At 42.5% G+C, this 21,175-nt stretch overlaps 1 protein-coding gene across 7 annotated transcripts in view; it reads right to left on the reverse strand.

The window, feature by feature from the left end:
* The window catches only part of stau2 (staufen double-stranded RNA binding protein 2), a 345,477-nt gene that overhangs the window by 125,762 nt on the left and 198,540 nt on the right, over nucleotides 1-21,175 (reverse strand). For all 7 annotated transcript variants that reach the window (XR_008723335.1, XR_008723334.1, XM_055634484.1 and 4 more), the window contains one exon: nucleotides 14,903-15,195. Coding sequence is in view for 5 of the 7 variants with exons in the window: in XM_055634484.1 (XP_055490459.1) it covers nucleotides 14,903-15,195 (293 nt within the window). In the remaining 2 variants the exon portion in view is untranslated. The remainder of the gene's footprint in view (nucleotides 1-14,902; nucleotides 15,196-21,175) is intronic.

Consider the following 21,175-nt stretch of genomic DNA (forward strand, 5'->3'; position numbering starts at 1 on the left):
ATATCCGACCTTTCTGTCCTGGGCCTCCTCCATGGCCAGAGTGAGTCCCAGCGCAAATTGGAGCAGCACCTCATATTTTGCTTGGGTAGTTTACACCCCAGCGGTATGAACATTGACTTGTCCAATTTCAGGTAGTCCTTGCTTTCTCCCTCCTTCCCTTCCCCAGCTCTGCCACTGACTACTGTCTCTGCCTCTTCCTTTTTTCTTCCCGCCCCCCACCCCCACATCAGTCTGAAGAAGGGTCTCGACCCGAAACGTCACCTATTCCTTCGCTCCATAGATGCTGCCTCACCCGCTGAGTTTCTCCAGCATTTTTGTCTACCTTGCATTCATTAATGTTACTGATGCTTTTTGTCATGTGTCAGCTTGGCAAAAGTTGTTCAGGTAACAATGAAAAGAGCAAAGAACCACTTCTGAGCTCATGACATGACTCTTCAATTCTGTTTAACGGTCAGTTAAGGGGAGTTTTGGAGAATTATGTGACAACTACTTGAGAGACGATTTCCTGTGCCTTCAGGCAAAGGAAGATGAATCAAAGTGCTGCATTTTAGTGCTGCAATGAAAGTCATCACCAATGTCTTTCTCAGCCACCACCTCTCAGTGCCCCAAATAGCCCTCACTCTGGAGGCTTTTCTGGCATTGGGGGGGTGGTTGCTGAGGGACACAGGAGGAGATCTTCACTGTGCAACAATAAAAATGCAGGCAGCAGCACAACAATTTGATCTCACCAAAGCATTTGACACCATCTTTTGGAATGGACTGTGAAATATTCCCCTCAAATTTAGTTGCCCACAGAAACGCGTATCCATCTAACGCTTGATCATTCATGGCAACGCAAGCTTTACATGAACGAATCAGATTCCAGCATAGCCACTTTCAGTGAAGGATGCATCCTTGCCCCATTACTTTTCTCATTCTTTCACAATGCAGAATTGCACTTCATTGTCAGTTTGCTGCAGGAATGGAGGTAATCTCCAGAACTAATGGCAGGATTGTTCATGCGACAGCCACTGCAGTCCAGAACCAAGGTCACCTGAACCTCCCTTGTGCACACTCCAGTGCTGGCATTCGCACACACTTGACAGCCAAGCTCAAAACCAACGTCGACTTACAAACCAAAGCATACAAGAGGATTGGTTTTATATTCAACATCTGCAAGATAAGAATCATCCAGGAATCTACCCCAGCTGGACCATGTTGTTCCCTGCCAATAACGGTTCGTAGCTAGATCCTGGAAAATGTGGACCACACAATAACTGTGCGTATGCAGTGGAAAAAGCACATCATCTTAAAAACTTCCAGCACACTCACAATGTCACACACTTCCTACCCCATCAGTGGAAATGTCTGTGGCTCTCACGTTGGTCTTATGAGCCATTTTAGAATCCACAAAGTGGAAACAAGTCATTCTGGAGGAGTGTCTAAGTTATGTTATTGTTATGCTTACTTATATACATTGAATTGAATTGAATTGAATTGAATTGAATACTTTATTTTTGTGTAGAAAGGAACTGCAGATGCTGGTATATCAAAGATGGACACAAAGTGCTGGAGCAACTCAGCAGGGCAAGCAGTATCTCTGGAGAAAAAGGATGGGTGACGTTTCGGGTCGGGACCCAAAAAGTGTCTCGACCTGACCTGAAAGTGTCCCATCCTTTTTCTCCAGAGGTGTTGCCTGACCCGCTGAGTTACTCCAGCATTTTGTGCCCATCTTTATTAATACATTTCATTTTTAAGAACACTGTGTGCATTTCCACTTTAAACTTGCATGCAGTTGCAAGTACGTCCCATTTCTTGAGTGCGGCAATGCAGAAAGTAACCACCGGTGCACATTGTGTTCAACAGTGAGTCCGTATAATTAATTAGTGAAACAAAGGCCAAGCCATTGCAGTTTATACTGCTGATGAGAACAAAGGTCCTGGGAATGCAGAATCTATGTGTATAGTGCTTACGTTTTGTTATTCATTTTTGATCCAGAAATTACAATTTCTCAGAGCTATATTAGTACTGAGCCAGACTGCCAGTTAAGCCTGCATTTGATAAAGAGACAATAAATATTCACAGCTAATCTACTCAATTAAAATCAATGTCAAAAATATTGAGTTAAATAAACCAGTAATATTCAGCACAAACACAAGCAGTTGTTTGCTCATAAGATGGTGATCACCATGCCTAACTTTATGTTATTCATGCACATTGAGTATTTCTTAATGTTGTGCCATAGGGAAAAGCACTTTACAAGTTTGCAAGGTCAATAACATTATAAGGATCAAAGAACAGGAGGGAAAACATGTTTATATTAATAAGGTGGTAAAAAAAGAGATTATTTCTGAAGTATTATACACAACAATTAATGGCTACATGGGACGTATTATTCCTCAGGGGGATATGATGTAGAAGATAATCACATTCCAATGCACAGGCCAAGAAGAAAATTAATTGAACAAAATTCCTTTTGCAGCAGCTCACACAAATGCAGATGCTCAAGAAACAGACAGGAAATTCTTGGAAAGCATATCAAATTGCCCAAACTACTGGTGTTAGTAAGATCATTGTTACTCTCTGGAAATAAAATAATCAATGTAAAACAACATTAAAATACTATTGTTGATATAAGCAGGAGAAAAAAGTCCAGGGCAGAATTTTTCATACAAAACATCAAAACATTGTAAGCTTCAAAACATTCTAAACAAAAAAAAAAGTACAAATGGTACTTTTTTTCCATAAACGCATTTCTGCGACAATGAAAATTTCTGGTAATAATTCAGAAATCACCGTGCAGGCATAACTAGGAGTGCAGTGCACAATTTAATCTAGTTGGAAACAACTGGATGTAAGACTTCAGTCACATTCTGCAGGGATTATAAAATTCCAGATCTGCAGAAGACATCCACATACAAGAGCAACATGTGTATTTAATAAAGATCATGTTCTATACATCTGCTAGATCTGCATTAACTGTTTAAAAAAACACTCGCAATGATCACAATTCAACCAATTGATCCTTCCTCCAAATCCCCTTCACTGTCATCCAGCTGCATAGATCTGTACATGATCCATGAGGCTGGATGGATCTATTTTTATCTATCCAGTTGTCAGACAATTGCCAATAATGGCTACTCTTTGCAGGTTCCCAAAAGACCTCTCTTGATTGTCTCCATTTTCTCACTGCTTTTTGCCAGAATCATCTGAAAGTAGTTGTCATATGTTCACGCCAAAAACTCTCATCACAACTTCAAAATAATCCTTCTTGATCTTTTCAAAGTCTTTAGATTGGCAGTCATCAAAATTGAAGCAAAAAAGAAAAAAAGCACATAAAATCAAAAAAAAATGCAAGAATTACACCAATAGTCAGGTGGCATCTAAGGAGAAAAAAATGCAACCACATTTCACGTTGATGAGCTTTCATCACAAGTTTGAAGATAAGCTTTCCTTGAGGTGCAAAGAAGGGGGGAGGTGGGGAGAGAACAAAGGGCCAACCAAAACTGAACAATTCAAGTGCTGGGGCCAGCAAATGAGAGTGTTTTGGACTTGTTAATTCGAATTATCTGCCTGGAGGCAATGCAAATGGTAAGAAATGAATGAAGATGCAAGAGATGGAAAAATAAATCAATGCCAGACCTGTGAGATGTAGAAGACTGCAGTTGCTGAAAACCCCCCCAAAAAAATAATTCAAGAAAAACCCGCAGGGCAAGTCGCATTTGTGGAAAGAGAAAAACAAAGTTAATGATGATCTTTCATCAGGCGTGACAAGTCTGGATATAAACTGGAAAGGGGGTCATCTTGTTAAATCCCAAGCACTGATAGGTGTCAAATCAGAAGATCAGAGGCTATTCCCTGGGCATGAATTGGTTTTGTCAGTACAATGAAAGGGAAGAGAGAGAGAGGAAAAAAAGTGAGAGAGAAAAAGAGAGAGAGAAAAAAAGAGAGAGAGAGAGAGAGAGAGAGAGAGAGAGAGAGAGAGAGAGAGAGAGAGAGAGAGAGAGAGAGGGAGAGAGAGAGAGAGAGAGAGAGAGAGAGAGAGAGAGAGAGAGAGAGAGAGAGAGAGAGAGGGAGAGAGAGAGAGAGAGAGAGAGGGAGAGAGAGGGAGGGAGAGAGAGAGAGAGGAGAGAGAGAGAGGGAGGGAGAGAGAGAGAGAGAGGAGAGAGAGAGGGGGAGAGAGAGAGAGAGAGGAGAGAGAGAGAGAGAGAGAGAGAGAGAGGGGGGAGAGAGAGAGAGAGGAGAGAGAGAGAGAGAGAGAGAGAGAGAGAGAGAGAGAGAGAGAGAGAGAGAGAGAGAGAGAGAGAGAGAGAGAGAGAGAGAGAGAGAGAGAGGTCAGAGTGGGGGTGGGATAGAAAAAGAAAGCAACATTTCAAAGGAAAAAGCAGTGGAGTATGAAATGTACCATGATTACAATGTACCACGTTTACATTGAGGTAAGAGAATGTAGATGCGATTGGAGAGGGTCAAGAGCGTAGAAGCATCAATGCACAGCATTAACCATAGATAGTAGAGTACGAAGAGAACAGGGATAAAAAAACAATGAACTGCATGAACATACCGTACATGTAATCATGAGTGAATCCAAAATGTGAATCCAATAATAAAAAGTTGGGAGCTGTCGTGGCCGTTTCCAGTCCGAGCGGCGGTCAGGTCGACTGGCGAGACCGACATCAGGCAGAGCTATAGTGGTGGGTGACTCCATTGTCCGAGGTGCGGACTGGAGATACTGTGGCGGCAGGCGAGACTCAAGGATGGTCTGTTGCCTCCCTGGTGCCAGGGTTCAAGATATCATGAACCAACTTCAGAACATCCTCGAAAGGGAAGGTGAACAGCCGGCAGTAGTTGTGCACGTGAGCACAAACGACGTTGAGAAGAAGAGGAAGGAGGTTCTGCAACGCGAGTTTAGAGAGTTAGGAAGAAGACTGAAAAGCAGGACTTCTAGGGTGGTTATGTCTGGATTGCTTCCAGTACCTCGTGTTCGTGAAGGCAGGAACAGGGAGATGGGGATCCGAATATGTGGCTGGGGGGTTGGTGCAGGGAGCAAGGGTTATAGACCACTGGGATCTCTTCTGGGGTAGGGGTAACCTGTAAAAAAGGAACGGGTTGCACCTTAATTGGAGGGGGCCAACGTTCTGGCAGGCAGGTTTGCTAGGGCTACATGTGTGGATTTAAACTAAATAGTGGGGGGGAGGGATTGACAAATTGGGAGTATAAAGATGGAGTTAAAGGGGAAGTGAGGACAGGAAAATTTACAAAAGACTCGAATTAATGGGAAGGAAAGTTCGAGAAGGGATAAGAGAGTAAGGTCAGGGCCAGTAGTGGCCGGTGTGAGAGGGAAGGTGAATACCAAAGTCAAAGTGTTGTATATGAATGCGTGAAGTATAAGAAATAAAGTTGACAAGCTTGAGGCTCAGTTAGAAACTGGCAAGTATGATGTTGTGGGAATTACAGAGACATGGCTGCATGAGGACTAGGGAGGAATATTCAAGGGTACACGTCCTAGCGAGAAGACAGACAGGTGGGCAGAGGGGGTGGGGTAGCTCTGTTGGTGAGGAATGAAATTTAGTCCCCTGCGAATGACATAGAATCAGGAGATGTGGAGTCAATATGGATAGAAATGGGGAACTGAGGAGCTCCAACCGGTGCGGCCTTGTCGGCTTCGGAAGCCGCGGTCTCCAGTGCGGAAGCGGCCGTTCCAGGGTTCCCAGGCCGTTGGGAGGACTCTCCCGAGGCCGGAGCAACATCACCCGGCGAGAACGGCCAGGAACATCGGGCCTCCGTAGAGGCAACTGTGGAGGCCTCAATGGGCCCGACTATGGGTGAACTGGGGTTGGGGACTGGACTTTGTGCCTTCCCTCATGGTGGGAGCCATTGTGGGGGGATGTTCTATGTGTTTAAGACTTTCATTGGTGTTATGTCTGTATTCTTTTTTTGTGTGCTGCAAAATGGCAAAAAGCATTTCACTTCACTACACCTAGGTGTATGTGAATGTGACTAATAAAATACCTTTGATACCTTTGAATTGTAAGGGTAAAAACCTAATGGTAGTTATCTATAGGCCCCCAAACAGTAGCCTGGATATAGGGTGCAAGTTGAATCAAGAGTTAAAATTGGTATGTGGTAAAGGTAATGCCACAGTTGTTATGGGAGATTTCAACATGCAAGTAGACTGGGAAAATCAGGTTGGTACTGGACCCCAAGAAAGGGAGTTTGTGGAGTGCCTCCGTGATGGATTCTTAGAACAGCTTGTACTGGAGCCTACCAGGGAGAAGGCAATTCTGGATTTAGTGTTCAAGAAGGAACTGCAGATGCTGGAAGATCGAAGGTACACAAAATTGCTGGAGAAATTCAGTGGGTGCAGCAGCATCTATGGAGCGAAGGAAATAGGCGACGTTTCGGGCCGAAACCCTTCTTCAGACTGATGGGGGGTGGGGGGGGAGAAGGAAGGAAAAGGGGAGGAGGAGGAGCCCGAGGGCGGGCGGATAGGAGGGTGGGAGGAGACAGCTAGAGGGTTAAGGAAGGGGAGGAGACAGCAAGGGCTAGCAAAATTGGGAGAATTCAATGTTAATGCCTTCCGGACGCAAGGTCCCCAGGCGGAATATGAGGTGCTGTTCCTCCAATTTCCGCTGTTGCTCACTCTGGCAATGGAGGAGACCCAGGACAGAGAGGTCGGATTGGGAATGGGAGGGGGAGTTGAAGTGCTGAGCCACCGGGAGGTCAGGTTGGTTATTGCGGACTGAGCGGAGGTGTTCGGCGAAACGATCGCCCAACCTACGCTTAGTCTCCCCGATGTAAATCAGCTGACACCTAGAGCAGAGGATGCAGTAGATGAGGTTGGAGGAGATTCAGGTGAACCTTTGTCGCACCTGGAACGATTGCTTGGGTCCTTGAATGGAGTCGAGGGGGGAGGTGAAGGGACAGGTGTTGCATTTCTTGCGGTTGCAACGGAAAGTACCCGGGGAGGGGGTGGTGCGGGAGGGAAGGGAAGAATTGACAAGGGAGTTGCGGAGGGAGCGGTCTTTGCGGAAGGCAGACATGGGGGGAGATGGGAAGATGTGGCGAGTGGTGGGGTCACATTGGAGGTGGCGGAAATGGCGGAGGATTATGTGTTGTTCTGGATTTAGTGTTGTGTAATGAACCGGATTTGATAAGGGAACTGCAGATAACTGCAGATAAAGGAGACATATGGAGGTAGTGACCATAATATGACCATCATATAATCTACAATTTGAGAGGGAGAAGGGAAAATCTGAAGTGTCAGTACTACAGTTGAACAAAGGGGATTATGGAGCCATGAGGGAGGAGATACCCAAGCAGGGATGACAGTGGAATAACAATGGCAGGTATTTCTGGGAATAACACAGAAGGTGCACGCTCAGTTCATTCCAAAGAGGAAGAAAGATTCCAAGGGGAGTAAGGGGCGACCGTGGCTGACTAGGGAAGTCAGGGACAGTATAAAAAAATAAAAGAGAAGAAGTATAACATAGCAAAGATGTGCGGGAAGCCAGAGTAGTGGGAAACTTTTAAAGAGCACCAGAAGATAACTAAAAGGGCAATACGGGGAGAAAAGATGAGGTACGAAGGTAAGCTAGCCAAGAATATGAAGGAGGATAGTAAAAGCTTCTTTAGGTATGTGAAGAGAAAAAAAAGAGTTAAAAACCAAAGTAGGACCCTTGAAGACTGAAAAGGGTGAATTTATTATGGGGAACAAGGAAATGGCAGACAAGTTGAAAAGGTACTTTGGATCCGTCTTCACGAAGGAAGACACAAACAATCTTCCTGATGTACTAAAGGCCAGAGGATCTGGTGTGACGGAGGCACTGAAGGAAATTCACATTCGGCAGGAAATGTTGTTGGGTAGACTGATGGGACTGAAGGCTGATAAATCCCATGGGCCTGATGGTCTGCATCCCAGGGTACTTAAGGAAGTGGCTCTAGGAATCGTGGATGCATTGGTGATCATTTTCCAATGTTCTATAGATTCAGGATCAGTTCCTGTGGATTGGAGGGCAGCTAATGTTATCCCACTTTTTAATAAAGGCGGGAGAGAGAAAACAGGGAATTAGTTAGCCTGACATCGGTGGTGGGGAAGATGCTGGAATCAATTATAAAAGATGAAATAGCGGCACATTTGTATAGCAGTAGCAGGATCAGTCCGAGTCAGCATGGATTTACAAAGGGGAAATCATGCTTGACTAATTTTCTGGAATGTAACTAGGAAAATGGACAAGGGAGAGCCAGTGGATCTAGTGTATCTGGACTTTCAGAAAACATTTGATAAGGTCCCGCATAGGAGATTAGTGGGCAAAATTAGAGCACATGGTATTGGGGGTAGGGTACTGACATGGATAGAAAATTGGTTGGCAGACAGGAAACAAAGAGTGGGGATTAACAGAATGGCAGGCAGTGACTAGTGGAGTACCGCAAGGCTCGGTGCTGGGGCCGCAGCTATTTACAATATACATCAATGATTTAGATGAAGGGATTCAAAGTAACATTAGCAAATTTGCAGATGACACAGAGCTGGGTGGCAGTGTGAACTGTGAGGAGGATGCTATGATGATGCAGGGTGACATGAACAGGTTGGGTGAGTGGGCAGATGCATGGCAGTTGCAGTTTAATGCGGATAAATGTGAGGTTATCCACTTTGGTGGCAAAAATAGGAAAGCAGATTATTATCTGAATGGTGTCAAGTTGGGAAAAAGGGAAGTACAGCGAGATCTGGGGGTCCTTGTTCATCAGTCACTGAAAGTAAGCATGCAGGTGCAGCAGGCATGTTGAGCTGAGTATAGGAGCAAAGAGGTCCTTCTGCAGTTGTACAGGGCCCTGGTGAGACCACACCTGGAGTATTGTGTGCAGTTTTGGTCTCCAAATTTGAGGATTGACATTCTTGTTATTGAGGGAGGGCCGAGTAGGTTTGCGGGGTTAATTCCCGAGATGGCGGGACTGTCATATGTTGAAAGAATGGCGCGACTGTGCTTGTATACACTGGAATTGAGAAGGATGAGAGGGAATCTTATTGAAACATATAAGATTATTAAGGGATTGGACATGCTAGAGGAAGGAAACATGTTCCCAATATTGGGGGAGTCCAGAATCAGGGACACAGTTTAAGAATAAGGAGGTAAGCCATTTAGAACAGAGATGAGGAAGCACTTTTTTCACACAGAGTTGTGAATCTGTGGAATTCTATGCCTCAGAAGGCAGTGGAGGCCAATTCTCTGGATGCATTCAAGTTGGATAGAGCTCTTAAATATAGCGCAGTCAACGGATAGGAATAGGAATACTTTATTGTCACATGTGACTAAGCACAAGGAGATTCTTTGCTTGCATACACAATGTATACAGATAGCAGCCATCTACGGCGCAGACAAAGTTATAAAGCATGCCGGCTCCCCCTCGTGTCCCACCTCCCCCCCACCACAGCAGTTCTCCCTCGCCGTGTCCCCATTGTCCTTTGTCCCCCTCCCCACTGTCCATTGTTCTTCCCCTCCCTCCTCACGGTGGTTCTCCACACTCTCATCGACCACGGGTCGACCCGTGAGGCAATGCCGCCGTCGCGAGGCTTCATCACCCTGGGGAGAAGGCAGGAACGGGATATTGATTGTGGTTGATCAGCCATGATCACAGTGAATGGCGGTGCTGGCTAGAAAGGCCAAATGGCCTACTCCTGCACCTATTGTCTATTGTCTATTGTCTATTGAAAGGTGGAATTTCATATGGTATCGATATAGAATAATTCTGAGCCAGGAATCTTCATTAAAAGATAACACGTTCGCTTTGATCTCTCCACATTTGGCTGGTTATACTGTTCCAACAATGCCCAGCATAAGCTTGAGGAACAACATCACTCCTTCCATCCAGGCACATTACCGTCTCAATATTGAGTCACAAAGGTACACATCATGGAAACAGGCCCAATCAAGTTGACATTCAGGATGAGCCCCGTTTGCCCACATTTGGCACTTATTCCTAACCATATATCTGTCCAAATGTCTTTTGACAGTTATAATTGTATTCACTACTATAGCTTCCTCTGGCAGCTCATTCCAGATATGGACCACCCTCTGAGTGAAATAGTTGCCCAAGGTCCCTCATAAACTTCTTCCCTCTCACCTTAAGCCTATTCCCTCTAGTTTTCTACTCTGAGAAAAAGATCGTGAGCGTTCATTTTATCTGTGCACCACCTGATTTTGTACACTTTATTTAGGACAACCCTCAGCCTCCTGTGCGCCAGAGAAAAATGACCCAATCTATCCAGCCTCTCCCTACAAACTCAAGCTCGCAAGTCCAGGCAACATCCTGGTGAATATGCTTTGCACCCTTTAAAACTTAATGATCTGAAGAAGGTTCTCGACCCGAAACGTCACCCATTCCTTCTACGCTACCTGTTCTGCTGAGCATTTTGTGTCTACCTTCAATTTAAACCAGCATCTGAGGTTCTTTCCTGCACATTTGCAGTTCCTGCCTACACACATCCTTACTATAGTTGGATGACCAGAACTACATACAGTACTAGTCAATGATTTCTACAGCTGCATCCTGATGTCACACCTTTTATTCTCAATATGCTTCTCAATGAAGGCAAATATGCCAACCACCTTCTTCACTACACAGTTCATCTGAACAGGCACTTGCAGGGAACCATGCACCTGTTCTCCTAGATCTCGATGTTCTCCAATACTATCCAGGGCTCTACCGTTTACTGTGCTGGTTTGACATACCAAAGTGCAACACCTCACACCTGAATTCAACAACTTTGAATAATCAACCTTCTCACTTTGTGGCAGAACCTGTAAAGTGAAGAGCTTTTTTCACTACAGTTGCAGATGATTTACTGGGTTATACATTTTTTATTTCAGATTTCCAACAACTGCAATGTTCCATATCTCACAGTCCCAACTTTTCTTTTCCTCAGTCATCTTTACATTCTACACACTAGAGACAATTTTCAGAAGCCAATTTACCTACAAACCTGTACGTCTTTGGAATGTGAGAGGAAGCCAGAGCGCCAGGAGAAAACCCATGTGATCACAGGGAGAACGTACAAACTCCGTACAGACAGCGCCCGTAGTCGGGATAGAGCCAGAGTTTGTGGCACTGTGAGGCAGCAACTCTACCGATGTGCCACTGTGCTGCCCCCCATGTTCTGGTTTTAATTTTTTTAATTGGCAGAATACATGCCTGCTATCCATAATCAGTGATTAGAAATTCCTGCCAACTAAATGATGCGGAGTGAACTAATTTTCTTCATTATTTGCCACACATTCTGTAAATTAGCAATGACTCCATCCCTTTTCCAGGCAACTGCCTGAAAATGAACCAGATTATTTGCAAGTGGCATACTACCATTAATTGCACAAATAAATTTGCACCATTTATTTCTGCCATCCACTATGGCTACCTATTCAGATCTCTAACATTACAAACTCTGTCATTATTTCAGTTTATTTACTGTTATATACGTTACCACCAATGTGCCAAATTCCAATGCACTTGTTCTTGACATTCCCCCATTCCACCTTCTATAAACTCGAGGCTTTCCAAAGCCCTGAGGTATCAAGCTTGCCCATGTCCTACTCCCCCATCCTGTGCTTCTGTGCTTACTTAACAATATAGCCTACTGTGTAGGAAGGGACTGCAGATGCTGGTTTACACCAGCATCTGCTGGTGAAAACCAGATAGACACAAAATGCTAGAGTAAGTCAGCAGGACAGGCAGCATCTCTGGACAGAAGGAATGGGTGATGTTTTGGGTCGAGACCCTACTGCGATGAGGCCAAGCGCCAGCACTTAGTTGCAGATGATTTACTGATTTACTCTTACGTATCCTTTGACCATGACCCCACAGATGAGCACCAGGCCATAATTTCACAGACCATTTCCTATTTCATCACTTCCGGCTGTCTGCCCTCCACAGCCTCCAACTTATCATTCCCCAGCCCCGCACGGCCCGGTTTTACCTTCTCCCCAAAATCCAATAGCAGAAATGCCCTGGCGGACCCATAGTTTCCACCTGCTCCTGTCCCACTGAATTCATTTACACATACCCTGCCTCCATCCTATCTCTCCCCCAGTCCAATCCCTCCCTACCCATGTCCAAGACATCTCACATGCCCTTCGTCTCTTCAATGACTTCCATTTTCCAGGCCCCCACTCCCTCATCTTTACTATGGATGCTCAGTCCTCTACACCTCCATCCCCACTAGGAAGGCCTTAAAGCCCTCCGTTTCGTCCTCAACTGCAGAACCAGCCAATCTCCCTCCACCAACACCCCCCTCTGCCTAGTGGAGCTGATCCTCACTCTTAACAACTCAGAAGGATCTTGACCTGAAATGACAACCATTCCTTCTGTCCAGAGATGCTGCCTGTCCCACTGAGTTACTCCAGCATTCTGCATTTATCTACTGGCTACTTATTATGCAATCCCTCAGTTTTAATAGTCTCTGTTTCTCATTTGGGCTCTTACATTTCCAGCCTACTAATTTGTCATTTTGGCACGACTTCAGGTGTCAGGAGTTTTAGTTTTAGAGAGTTGTAAGTGTGGAATTCTCAGCCTCAAAGGGCGGTGGGGACCGGTTCTCTGGATATTTTCAAGAGAGATCTAGATAGGGCTCTTAAAGATAGCGGAGTCAGGGGATATGGGGAGAAGGCAGGGACGGGGTACTGATTGGGGATGATCAGCCATGATCACATTGAATGGCGGTGCTGGCTCGAAGGGCCAAATGGCCTGCTCCTGTTTAAACATCTCAATTTAAAACGTTTATTCTTGTTTGAAAATACCCATCTTTGTAATCATGTCCAACCCTTTTCTGTGCTAAATGTGTTCCTGCAGTTCTGGCCTTGAATATCCTCGATTTTAATCACTTCAATCGCTAGCAATATTGCCTTCAGCTAATGTTGACTGAGGTTCTGGAATTTTGTTCCTAACCCTCCATTCTCCCTAGCTCTTATTTCATCTTTATTGTCTAACTTTAATTGCTTTAAAATATTTAAAATAATTATATAATGCAAGTCAAAACTTTTCAATTTTTCTTTCTTTGTGTCATCCTCAACATGATTTGACTGCATTAAATTTATTTTACTAGACTTCCTGATTCAGCCTCTGCATGATTCTTCAGAGGACACACCATTGCTTTTCCTATCCTTGCAGATGCTGGAAGTCTACAATCATGTGCTAAATGTAAGAACAAATTCCCAGGCCATTATTTCTGCTGACTACAACATCTGGGTGGCTGAGCCCAAGCTTTAATCAAGCTAAATACTTAGCTCACAATCTTGTAAGTAATGAGAAAAAAAGCCGTGTCAATCAACAATTTACCATAACATTGCTAATTAAGGACAATATGAAACAAAATGGTAAGTCAATGATAAACTAAACAAGACTTTTGTAATCTACTCCTGTTAATTGTTATTGCTTGAGTACATGATCCACTATTTAAACACAGGCATTTTGCAGTAAATAGCAGTTGAATAAATGGACCGTACAAATTACGCGACTCTGAATTAAGAATTGACTGTATATGCCATTGTAAATTAATTCTTACCATGACAACCTAGTGTTTTACTGAGCCAGAGAAATAGCTTACAATGATAAAACGAGAAAAAAAAGTGTTACTGTGTCTCTATGTTTGCCATATAGTTTAAATTTAGAATGCTAGTTTGAACATTGACAGCAGGCCGGATCTTTAAGAAGGTTCATACTGATGACACAATTAAGAATCTAGAAATCAACATTCTTTGTTTAGCATGATCTTTTGGTGCTGAACTAACACATTACATGATTCACATCATTCAACAGCTTTCATATTACTGGAAAAATGTAATTGTTTTACAATTAACCTTACTGATCTCTGATCATATTACTTCACAGTTCGAAACTTGGTAGGACTGTGTTTAAAGATTATTGAGACATTTTGGCCAATTGGAGGAAAAGGAGTAACAAAGCTTTAATAGTCTGTCAGTATAAAATCTCTAAATAAATTGCATGCATAATTGTAAATGCTGGGTTGTAAAATTCTTTTGATGGCTTATTTGGATAAGAAGTCTGCACTCCTTAATAGCATGGCACAGAAACAAATTGTATTTGGATTGATTTATGGTCTGTGCTGAGTCAGCTTATCTCAGGTGGAATGCAACAATTGGCCTAAAAAAAACCCTGGGATAGGAAGGCGAAAAGAATCAGTTAACATTCCTGCTCTAACTACAATCTGAAAGCTCCAGCTGGAAAGAACATATGTTTGTCTGTTGGGTGAGGAAAAGATAAGGTTTGGTTCCAATGGCCTCTATGATTGAACAGCCTGCTGACATTGATAGTTTGGCTTAAAATAATAACGCATTGGATTTGATACCAAAGGGCTGCTGGATTGGTATGTATTCGACATCTGTGTCTTCACATGAGCAAAGAGAAAAATTAGACTAAACATTTGTTTCTATTGTACAATTAATACAATGGTCATGTAAGCAGTAAGTTCTGCTATTCATCAAAAATAAGCTAAAACACAAATAATCCTTCATCTATCTATCGCTGAAGATTGGAAAGATTCCCGATTTTGTCTTGAAATCTTACGAATTTGCCTATAGTTTAATCAATTTTCATTTAAATTCATAGTATATCATTAAGGAATTTACATTGATTTTCAATATCTCTCTCAAATTCAACTTCTTGAAACTTACCATCTCTGCTGAAAGATGATCTGAGGAAGAAAAAGTAAGCAGGATAATGGTCGCCGTGGTGGTTATGTTTGATAAACCTGATCTTAACCAGTTAACATTAAACATATTTCATATTTGGACACATAGGTATCTTGCCTCAATGCAAAATAAAAGGGAATGCAGAAAGTTATTTGCATAGTTTAACATACCATACGATTTAAAAAAATGTGAAAATATTAACTGTTCGGCAGTTTCACTTTCCCCACCTGAAAACCTTGGATTCTGGCTAAGTACTCTAGTTGCTGAGAGGGTTGTACTGCTGAACAGGGGGAAGCTGGAGCTTTTCCTTTCAAACTTATAGCTTCTGCAGTTGGGGATGTCCCAATCAACAGAAGCTCCCTTGCAATAGTTGCTGTGTTGCTTGTAGTGCTGAAGAATGAACTACATCCTTGATTTATTTCTTTAGGTGTCAAATAGTTCATGGTAGGAGCTGCCTTGTTACGACTTGCTTCCATCTCTTGGTAAACATCAGGGGAGAGATGGAGAATTCCCTTCTGGGCTGCAAATGAAAGAAAACATTGATCATATCAAAATTACCTTTATTTCCCATGTGAAATTGCTTTGTTAATATCTTGACTTTTATTTGATTTATAAACTGCAACTACATATTAAAAACCCTAGATGTAGTAAACGCCTGGAAACTTACAATTGGAACTTAATATATTGCAATTTGAAAATATACTGCATTGTAAAGGATTTGCTTTTTAATTTAATTAAATTGTACATTTATATTTCAATATCTCTTTCATCGGTGATTTCGTAAGATGGATACTCTCTTACACATGAGCTTGAGGGGATAATTTTCCCCTCGTCTTGTGCAAGTCCAACATGTAACTCATGCACAGTCAGAGGATGAATGCAAAGCTCAGAGAAAGTCTTAATCAGCCATCACTAGTCAATGATACTTAATCACAGTGACCTTACCCATTATAAAAAATAATGTATTTAAAAGCATGCCTCTTTTATCAAGGTCTAGCCAGGTCAAAGGCATAACGTGTACTTTCTGGTCTTGTAAAGAGGTAGATCAGAAAGTCAATGCCAGAAGATAACAATTAGAAACACAAAAAATATCCTTTATTATAAAAGTAAACATTCACCAAGACAGTATAAATAATAGCTACTGTATTAAATCTGCAGCCATTGAAACTATAGCAGAATTATCACAGCCATAATAAAACAAATGGATATTATTCTATAACTTTTTTATCACAAAATTCCTCTTCAAGAACAAAAATACTGATGAGTATTGAAGAACATTTTGAGAAGAATAGTTTAAACTAAATGTAAAGAAAGATGCTAAAAATGTCACCTATACCCACATGACTATTATTTTGCACGCTAGTGTTCTAACATTACTAAGGTCACTCAATCTGCTTTTGATCAACAACAAATGTCCTTTTCACACTTTAGGCAGACAATGTTACTTATTTCATGCTGTCAAGTTGGAGATCAGCAGAGGTACTTCAGAAGATGTGATAATTAGACAACAAACATGACTAATCATTAATGTGAACATTACATGGCTAATGTTGTTATCAAATGCTAACGGTAACTAAATAAATCTTCCCGGGCATGCTACTTCTTACACACTTCTGCTTCTTCTCATGCCCTTCAGATTATTTTTCTCACATTTGTTAAACAAAACCCAATTGCAACATAATGGTTTTTTTTTTAAATTATTGCCTTAGAGAGTTATGACCTTGTGAGTATCTGTGGAATTAAACTTGATAAAATGCTTAAATATTTGTTCCAACTTAAAGGAAATAATTTGTGTCTTGCTTTTAGTTCATGACTAATGACTAATGAGTTCATGACTAATTTTGTATATGTGTACTTACATTTTTTCTGGACAGGACAGTGTCAATGACCGAATGGCAAAGCAGCATAATTTCCAGAATAATTAGTAGTTTGTATCTGTGCTGTGAGTAAGAGCAGACCTTCTGCACAAAGAATCTTAACGTTTAAATGGATCTAATGTTTTAAAACTACAATTTTAGCATTGATCAAAAAACTATTGCAAAATATTGAGTTAACGCAAAGTGTAAATGGTGATCTTCATTTCTGAATGCAGTTCCACATAGAGTAAGTCAATGGTAGACTGAAAATGATGACAGCATCTCTGGAGAGAAGGAACGGGGGACTTTTCGGGTCGATGCCCCATAAAACATAAACAGTGTAACTCTTCAGTTAAGATTTTCATGCCAAATTATGACCGTCCAGAATGCAAAGAAACTTAAAAATTTGAATCAGAAATAGGCCACATAGCTCATTATACCCATTTCACCGCTGAACACAAAATCTTGCGTGAATATCAGTTCTTAATATCATATTTCCACTCTCTCCCCATAACCCTTGAAATCTTCTGTACCTTCTAATCTATCTTTCTTAAATACATGCAGTGGTTTGGATTTCATCTTATGTGGTGTAGAATTCCATAATTCCATCTTCCTTTAAGTGAAGAAATATCTCCTCAGTCCTAAAGGTTTTGCCCTCTATATCTACAACCTCGATAACAATCAGCATGGGAGCACCTCAAGGCTGCGTGCTCAGCACCCCGCTGTACTCACTCTATACTCATGACTGCGTAGCCGGTCATAGTGTGAACTCCATCATCAAGTTCACTGACGACACCACTGTTGTGGAAGGTATCACTGATGGGGACGAGTCAGAGTATAGAATTGAGATCGACCGATTGACCAAATGGTCCCAGCACAATAACCTGGCCCTCAACACCAGCAAAACCAAGGAACTGATTGTGGACTTTGGAAGGGGTAGGATGGGGACCCACAGTCCCGTTTATATCAATGGGTCGATGGTGGAAAGGGTCAAGAGCTTCAAATTCCTGGGTGTGCACATCTCTGAAGAGATCTCCCAGTCCGAGAACACTGATGCAATTATAAAGAAAGCACATCAGCACCTCTACTTCCTGAGAAGATTATGGAGAGTCGGTTTGTCAAGGAGGACTCTCTCTAACTTCTACAGGTGCACAGTAGAGAGCATGCTGACCGGTTGCATCGTGGCTTGGTTCGGCAACTTGAGCGCCCAGGAGCGGAAAAGACTACAAAAAGTAGTAAACACTGCCCAGTCCATCATCGGCTCTGACCTCCCTACCATCGAGGGGATCTACCGCAGTTGCTGCCTCAAAACAGCTGGCAGCATCATCAAGGACCCACACCATCCTGGCCACACACTCATCTCCCCGCCTTCAGGTAAAAGATACAAGAGCCTGAAGACTGCAACGTCCAGGTTCAGAAATAGCTGCTTCCCCAAGCCATCAGGCTATTAAACTCAACTCAAACAAAATTCTGAACATTAATAGCCCATTATCTGTTTATTTGCACTTTATCTGTTTATTTATTCATGTGTGTATATATTTATATAATGGTATATGGACACACTGATCTGGTCTTAATTGATGCCTACTATATTCTGTTGTGCTGACGCAAAGCAAGAATTTAATTGTCCTATCTGGGACACATGACAACAAACTCTCTTGAATCTTGAATCTTGCGTGACCCCTCATCTTTCCTGCATCTTGACTGCCAATTGCCTATGACATTGAGATTTCCTCTCAGTCCTCAGATCGAAAGGAACATACCCCTAACTGACCCAATCTCTCCTCATAAAACAGTCCTGTCATCCCAGGAATCTGCCTGATCAACATTCATTGCATATTCTCAAAATCAAGTACATCCATCCTTGACAAAACTGCTCATAATTTTAATTTTACTTTACAATGAGCTAAATTATCTCAATCCAAAAAAGCAATTAATTAAATCCTCAATACACGATAACAATGCTCTTCATTAGACTATTTCTGTTCAGCAGCTTTGGTTTCAATCGGAAATGTTACTTATTCCTTTGCTCCAAAGGTGCTCCCTGACCTGCTGAGTTACTCCAGCCATTTTGTGTCTTTGAACATGTTCTATATTTCAGTAGTTTGCTCGTATCAAGATAGACACCATAAAATTGTGGTCTCAAGGAGATAAACATACTTTCAATTTCACAAGCAATTTCCACCCCTTCTGTTAGCAAGATGAATAATGGTCTTGACGCAACTGTGAATTTAAAATGGTGACCTAATTGTACACCGAGTATTTTTATTTGCTTTTCTGGAAGTCATAGTACACTTCCAAAGCAAAATGGAAAGAATCTGAAAAATTGTGAATCTGTGGTTTAATTACGAACAAATATTGTCATTTCTACTGTCTCTACTCAGTATGCCACAGACTTAGCATGTACATTATCAAAGCTGTAGAGACTTGCCAGATATAAGATTGGTTATTGTGCAGTTTCAGAGTGAATGCTTTTCATCAGAGATGAGATCCATCCTCGTAAATGGACATTCAGAAAGTTTGGTCAGATCAATATCAACCAATGAGACTATTTCAGAAGCAGATCTTATGGCAACCTATCGGAATACACAGCTGCTAATATTCTATTGCGGGAGAAAAACTGTGGAGCTGATTTCTTCCATGTTCTGCCAATTTTTTGGAACAGGAAGTTCTTTCACGCCTTCTTTCTTATATTCAAGATCACAGACAAAATCCGAATGAAATGAACCAGATTTGTTTAAATTGACCTTTACTAGTCAGGGTGGAATCAGATTGCAGTTTTACTGACCAGAAGTATGCATGAACCCTTTCATATCCTGTATAAATGGAGTGCCACCTATGGCAGGATGCTATTCTTTGATTGCAAGCCAACCTTCTCCACCATAATACTGAATAACCTCATCTCTGAACACCTGGATCTTGGTTTCCAGGCCTCCATTTGCAACTGGCATCTGGTTACTCTGCTACCTGCACACCCCTTACTGCATGGCCAAGATCAGCACCAACTCAATCTTAAGGTTCACCGATGATACCATTATAGTTGGCCAGATCAATACAGCTATGAGAAGGACTCCAGGAAATAGATTGGAAACCTTCTGTCATGGTGTCAGAACAATGACCTTGCCCTTAACTTCAACAAGATGAAAAAGTTAGTTCTTGAGCTAAGGAAGTGATGGGATGAACACAACCTTGATTTTATCAACAGTATTGTTGTAGAGACAGTTGACAGCTTCAAGTTTATCCATATCACCAGCAACCTAACCTGGTCCCTTCACACTGAAGGGATTATTAAAGCGTATTTACTTTAATAGACATCCAAGAAGACTTTACATGTCCACAAAGATTCTTTTGAACTTTCATAATTGTGCTACAGAAAGTATTCCGATGGGATGCATCTCATGGTGTGGCAACTGCTCTGCTGTTGGCTACTTGAACCTGCAGAGAATGGTTAACATAGCCCAGTCCATCACAGGCTCAGCATTTCCTTCCATCTTCCTGGTGTGTTGAATCAGGAAGGTTGGAAGTATCATAGAAACATAGAAAATAGGTGCATTCGGCCCTTCTAGCCAGCACCACCATTCAATATGATCATGGCTAATCATCCAAAATCAGTATTCCATTCCTGCTTTTTCCTCATATCCCTTGATTCCTTTAGCCCTAAGAGTTATATCTAACTCTCGTGTCATGGACATCTGTGATCCTGGCCATTCCCTGTTCTCTCTTCTACCTCTGGGAGAGGACGCAGTTGCTTGAAAGTCCAGACATCCACATCTACGAACAGCTTTCCCCCCCACTGCTCCCAGACTCCTGAACCAACCACTCTTTTAATCACTTCTGCTTTTTGCTTTCCATAGAGACCGTTCCCTCCATAACTCCCTGGTCAATTTGTCCCTTCCCACCCAGACCCCTGGTACTTTCCCCTGCAACCATAGGAAATGCTACACTTGTCGCTTTACCTCCTCCCTCGACTCCATCCAAGCACCCAAGCAGTCTTTCCAGGTGAGGCAGAGGTTCACCTGCACCTCCTCCAACCTCATCTACTGCATCCGCTGTCAATGGTGTCACCTTCTCTACTTCGGCGAGACCAAGCGTAGGCTCGGCAACCTCTTCGCCCAACACCACCGCTCAGTCCGTACTAACCAACCTGATCTCCCAGTTGCCTAGCACTTCAACTCCCCCTCCCATTCTGAATCTGACCTTTCAGTCCTGGGCCTCCTCCATTGCCAGAGTGAGGCCCAGCGCAAATTGGAGGAACAACACCTCATATTTCACTTAGGTCGTTTACACCCCAGCGGTATGATCATTGACCTCTAATTTCAGGTAGTCCTTGCTTTCTCCCTCCTTCCCCTCCCCCTTGCCAGCTCTCCCACATAGCCTACTGTCTCCGCCTCTTCCTTTCTTATTCCCTCCCCGCCAACATCAGTCTGAAGAAGGATCTCGACCCGAAACGTCGCCCGCTCCCTATTTCCATAGATGCTGCCTCACCCGCTGAGTTTCTCCAGCATTTTTTTGTCTACTCTTTCAATCACAATTACAATAATACTTTATTAGCCATATATGTTTTGCACCATACAAGGAATTTCATTTGCCAAGTCAGTCATACAAATAAAAAGCAACAGAACATACAAAACACATTTTGACATG

The sequence above is a fragment of the Leucoraja erinacea genome, chromosome 4 (genome assembly GCF_028641065.1).
Source record: "Leucoraja erinacea ecotype New England chromosome 4, Leri_hhj_1, whole genome shotgun sequence".
Taxonomy (NCBI): Eukaryota; Metazoa; Chordata; class Chondrichthyes; order Rajiformes; family Rajidae; genus Leucoraja; species Leucoraja erinaceus.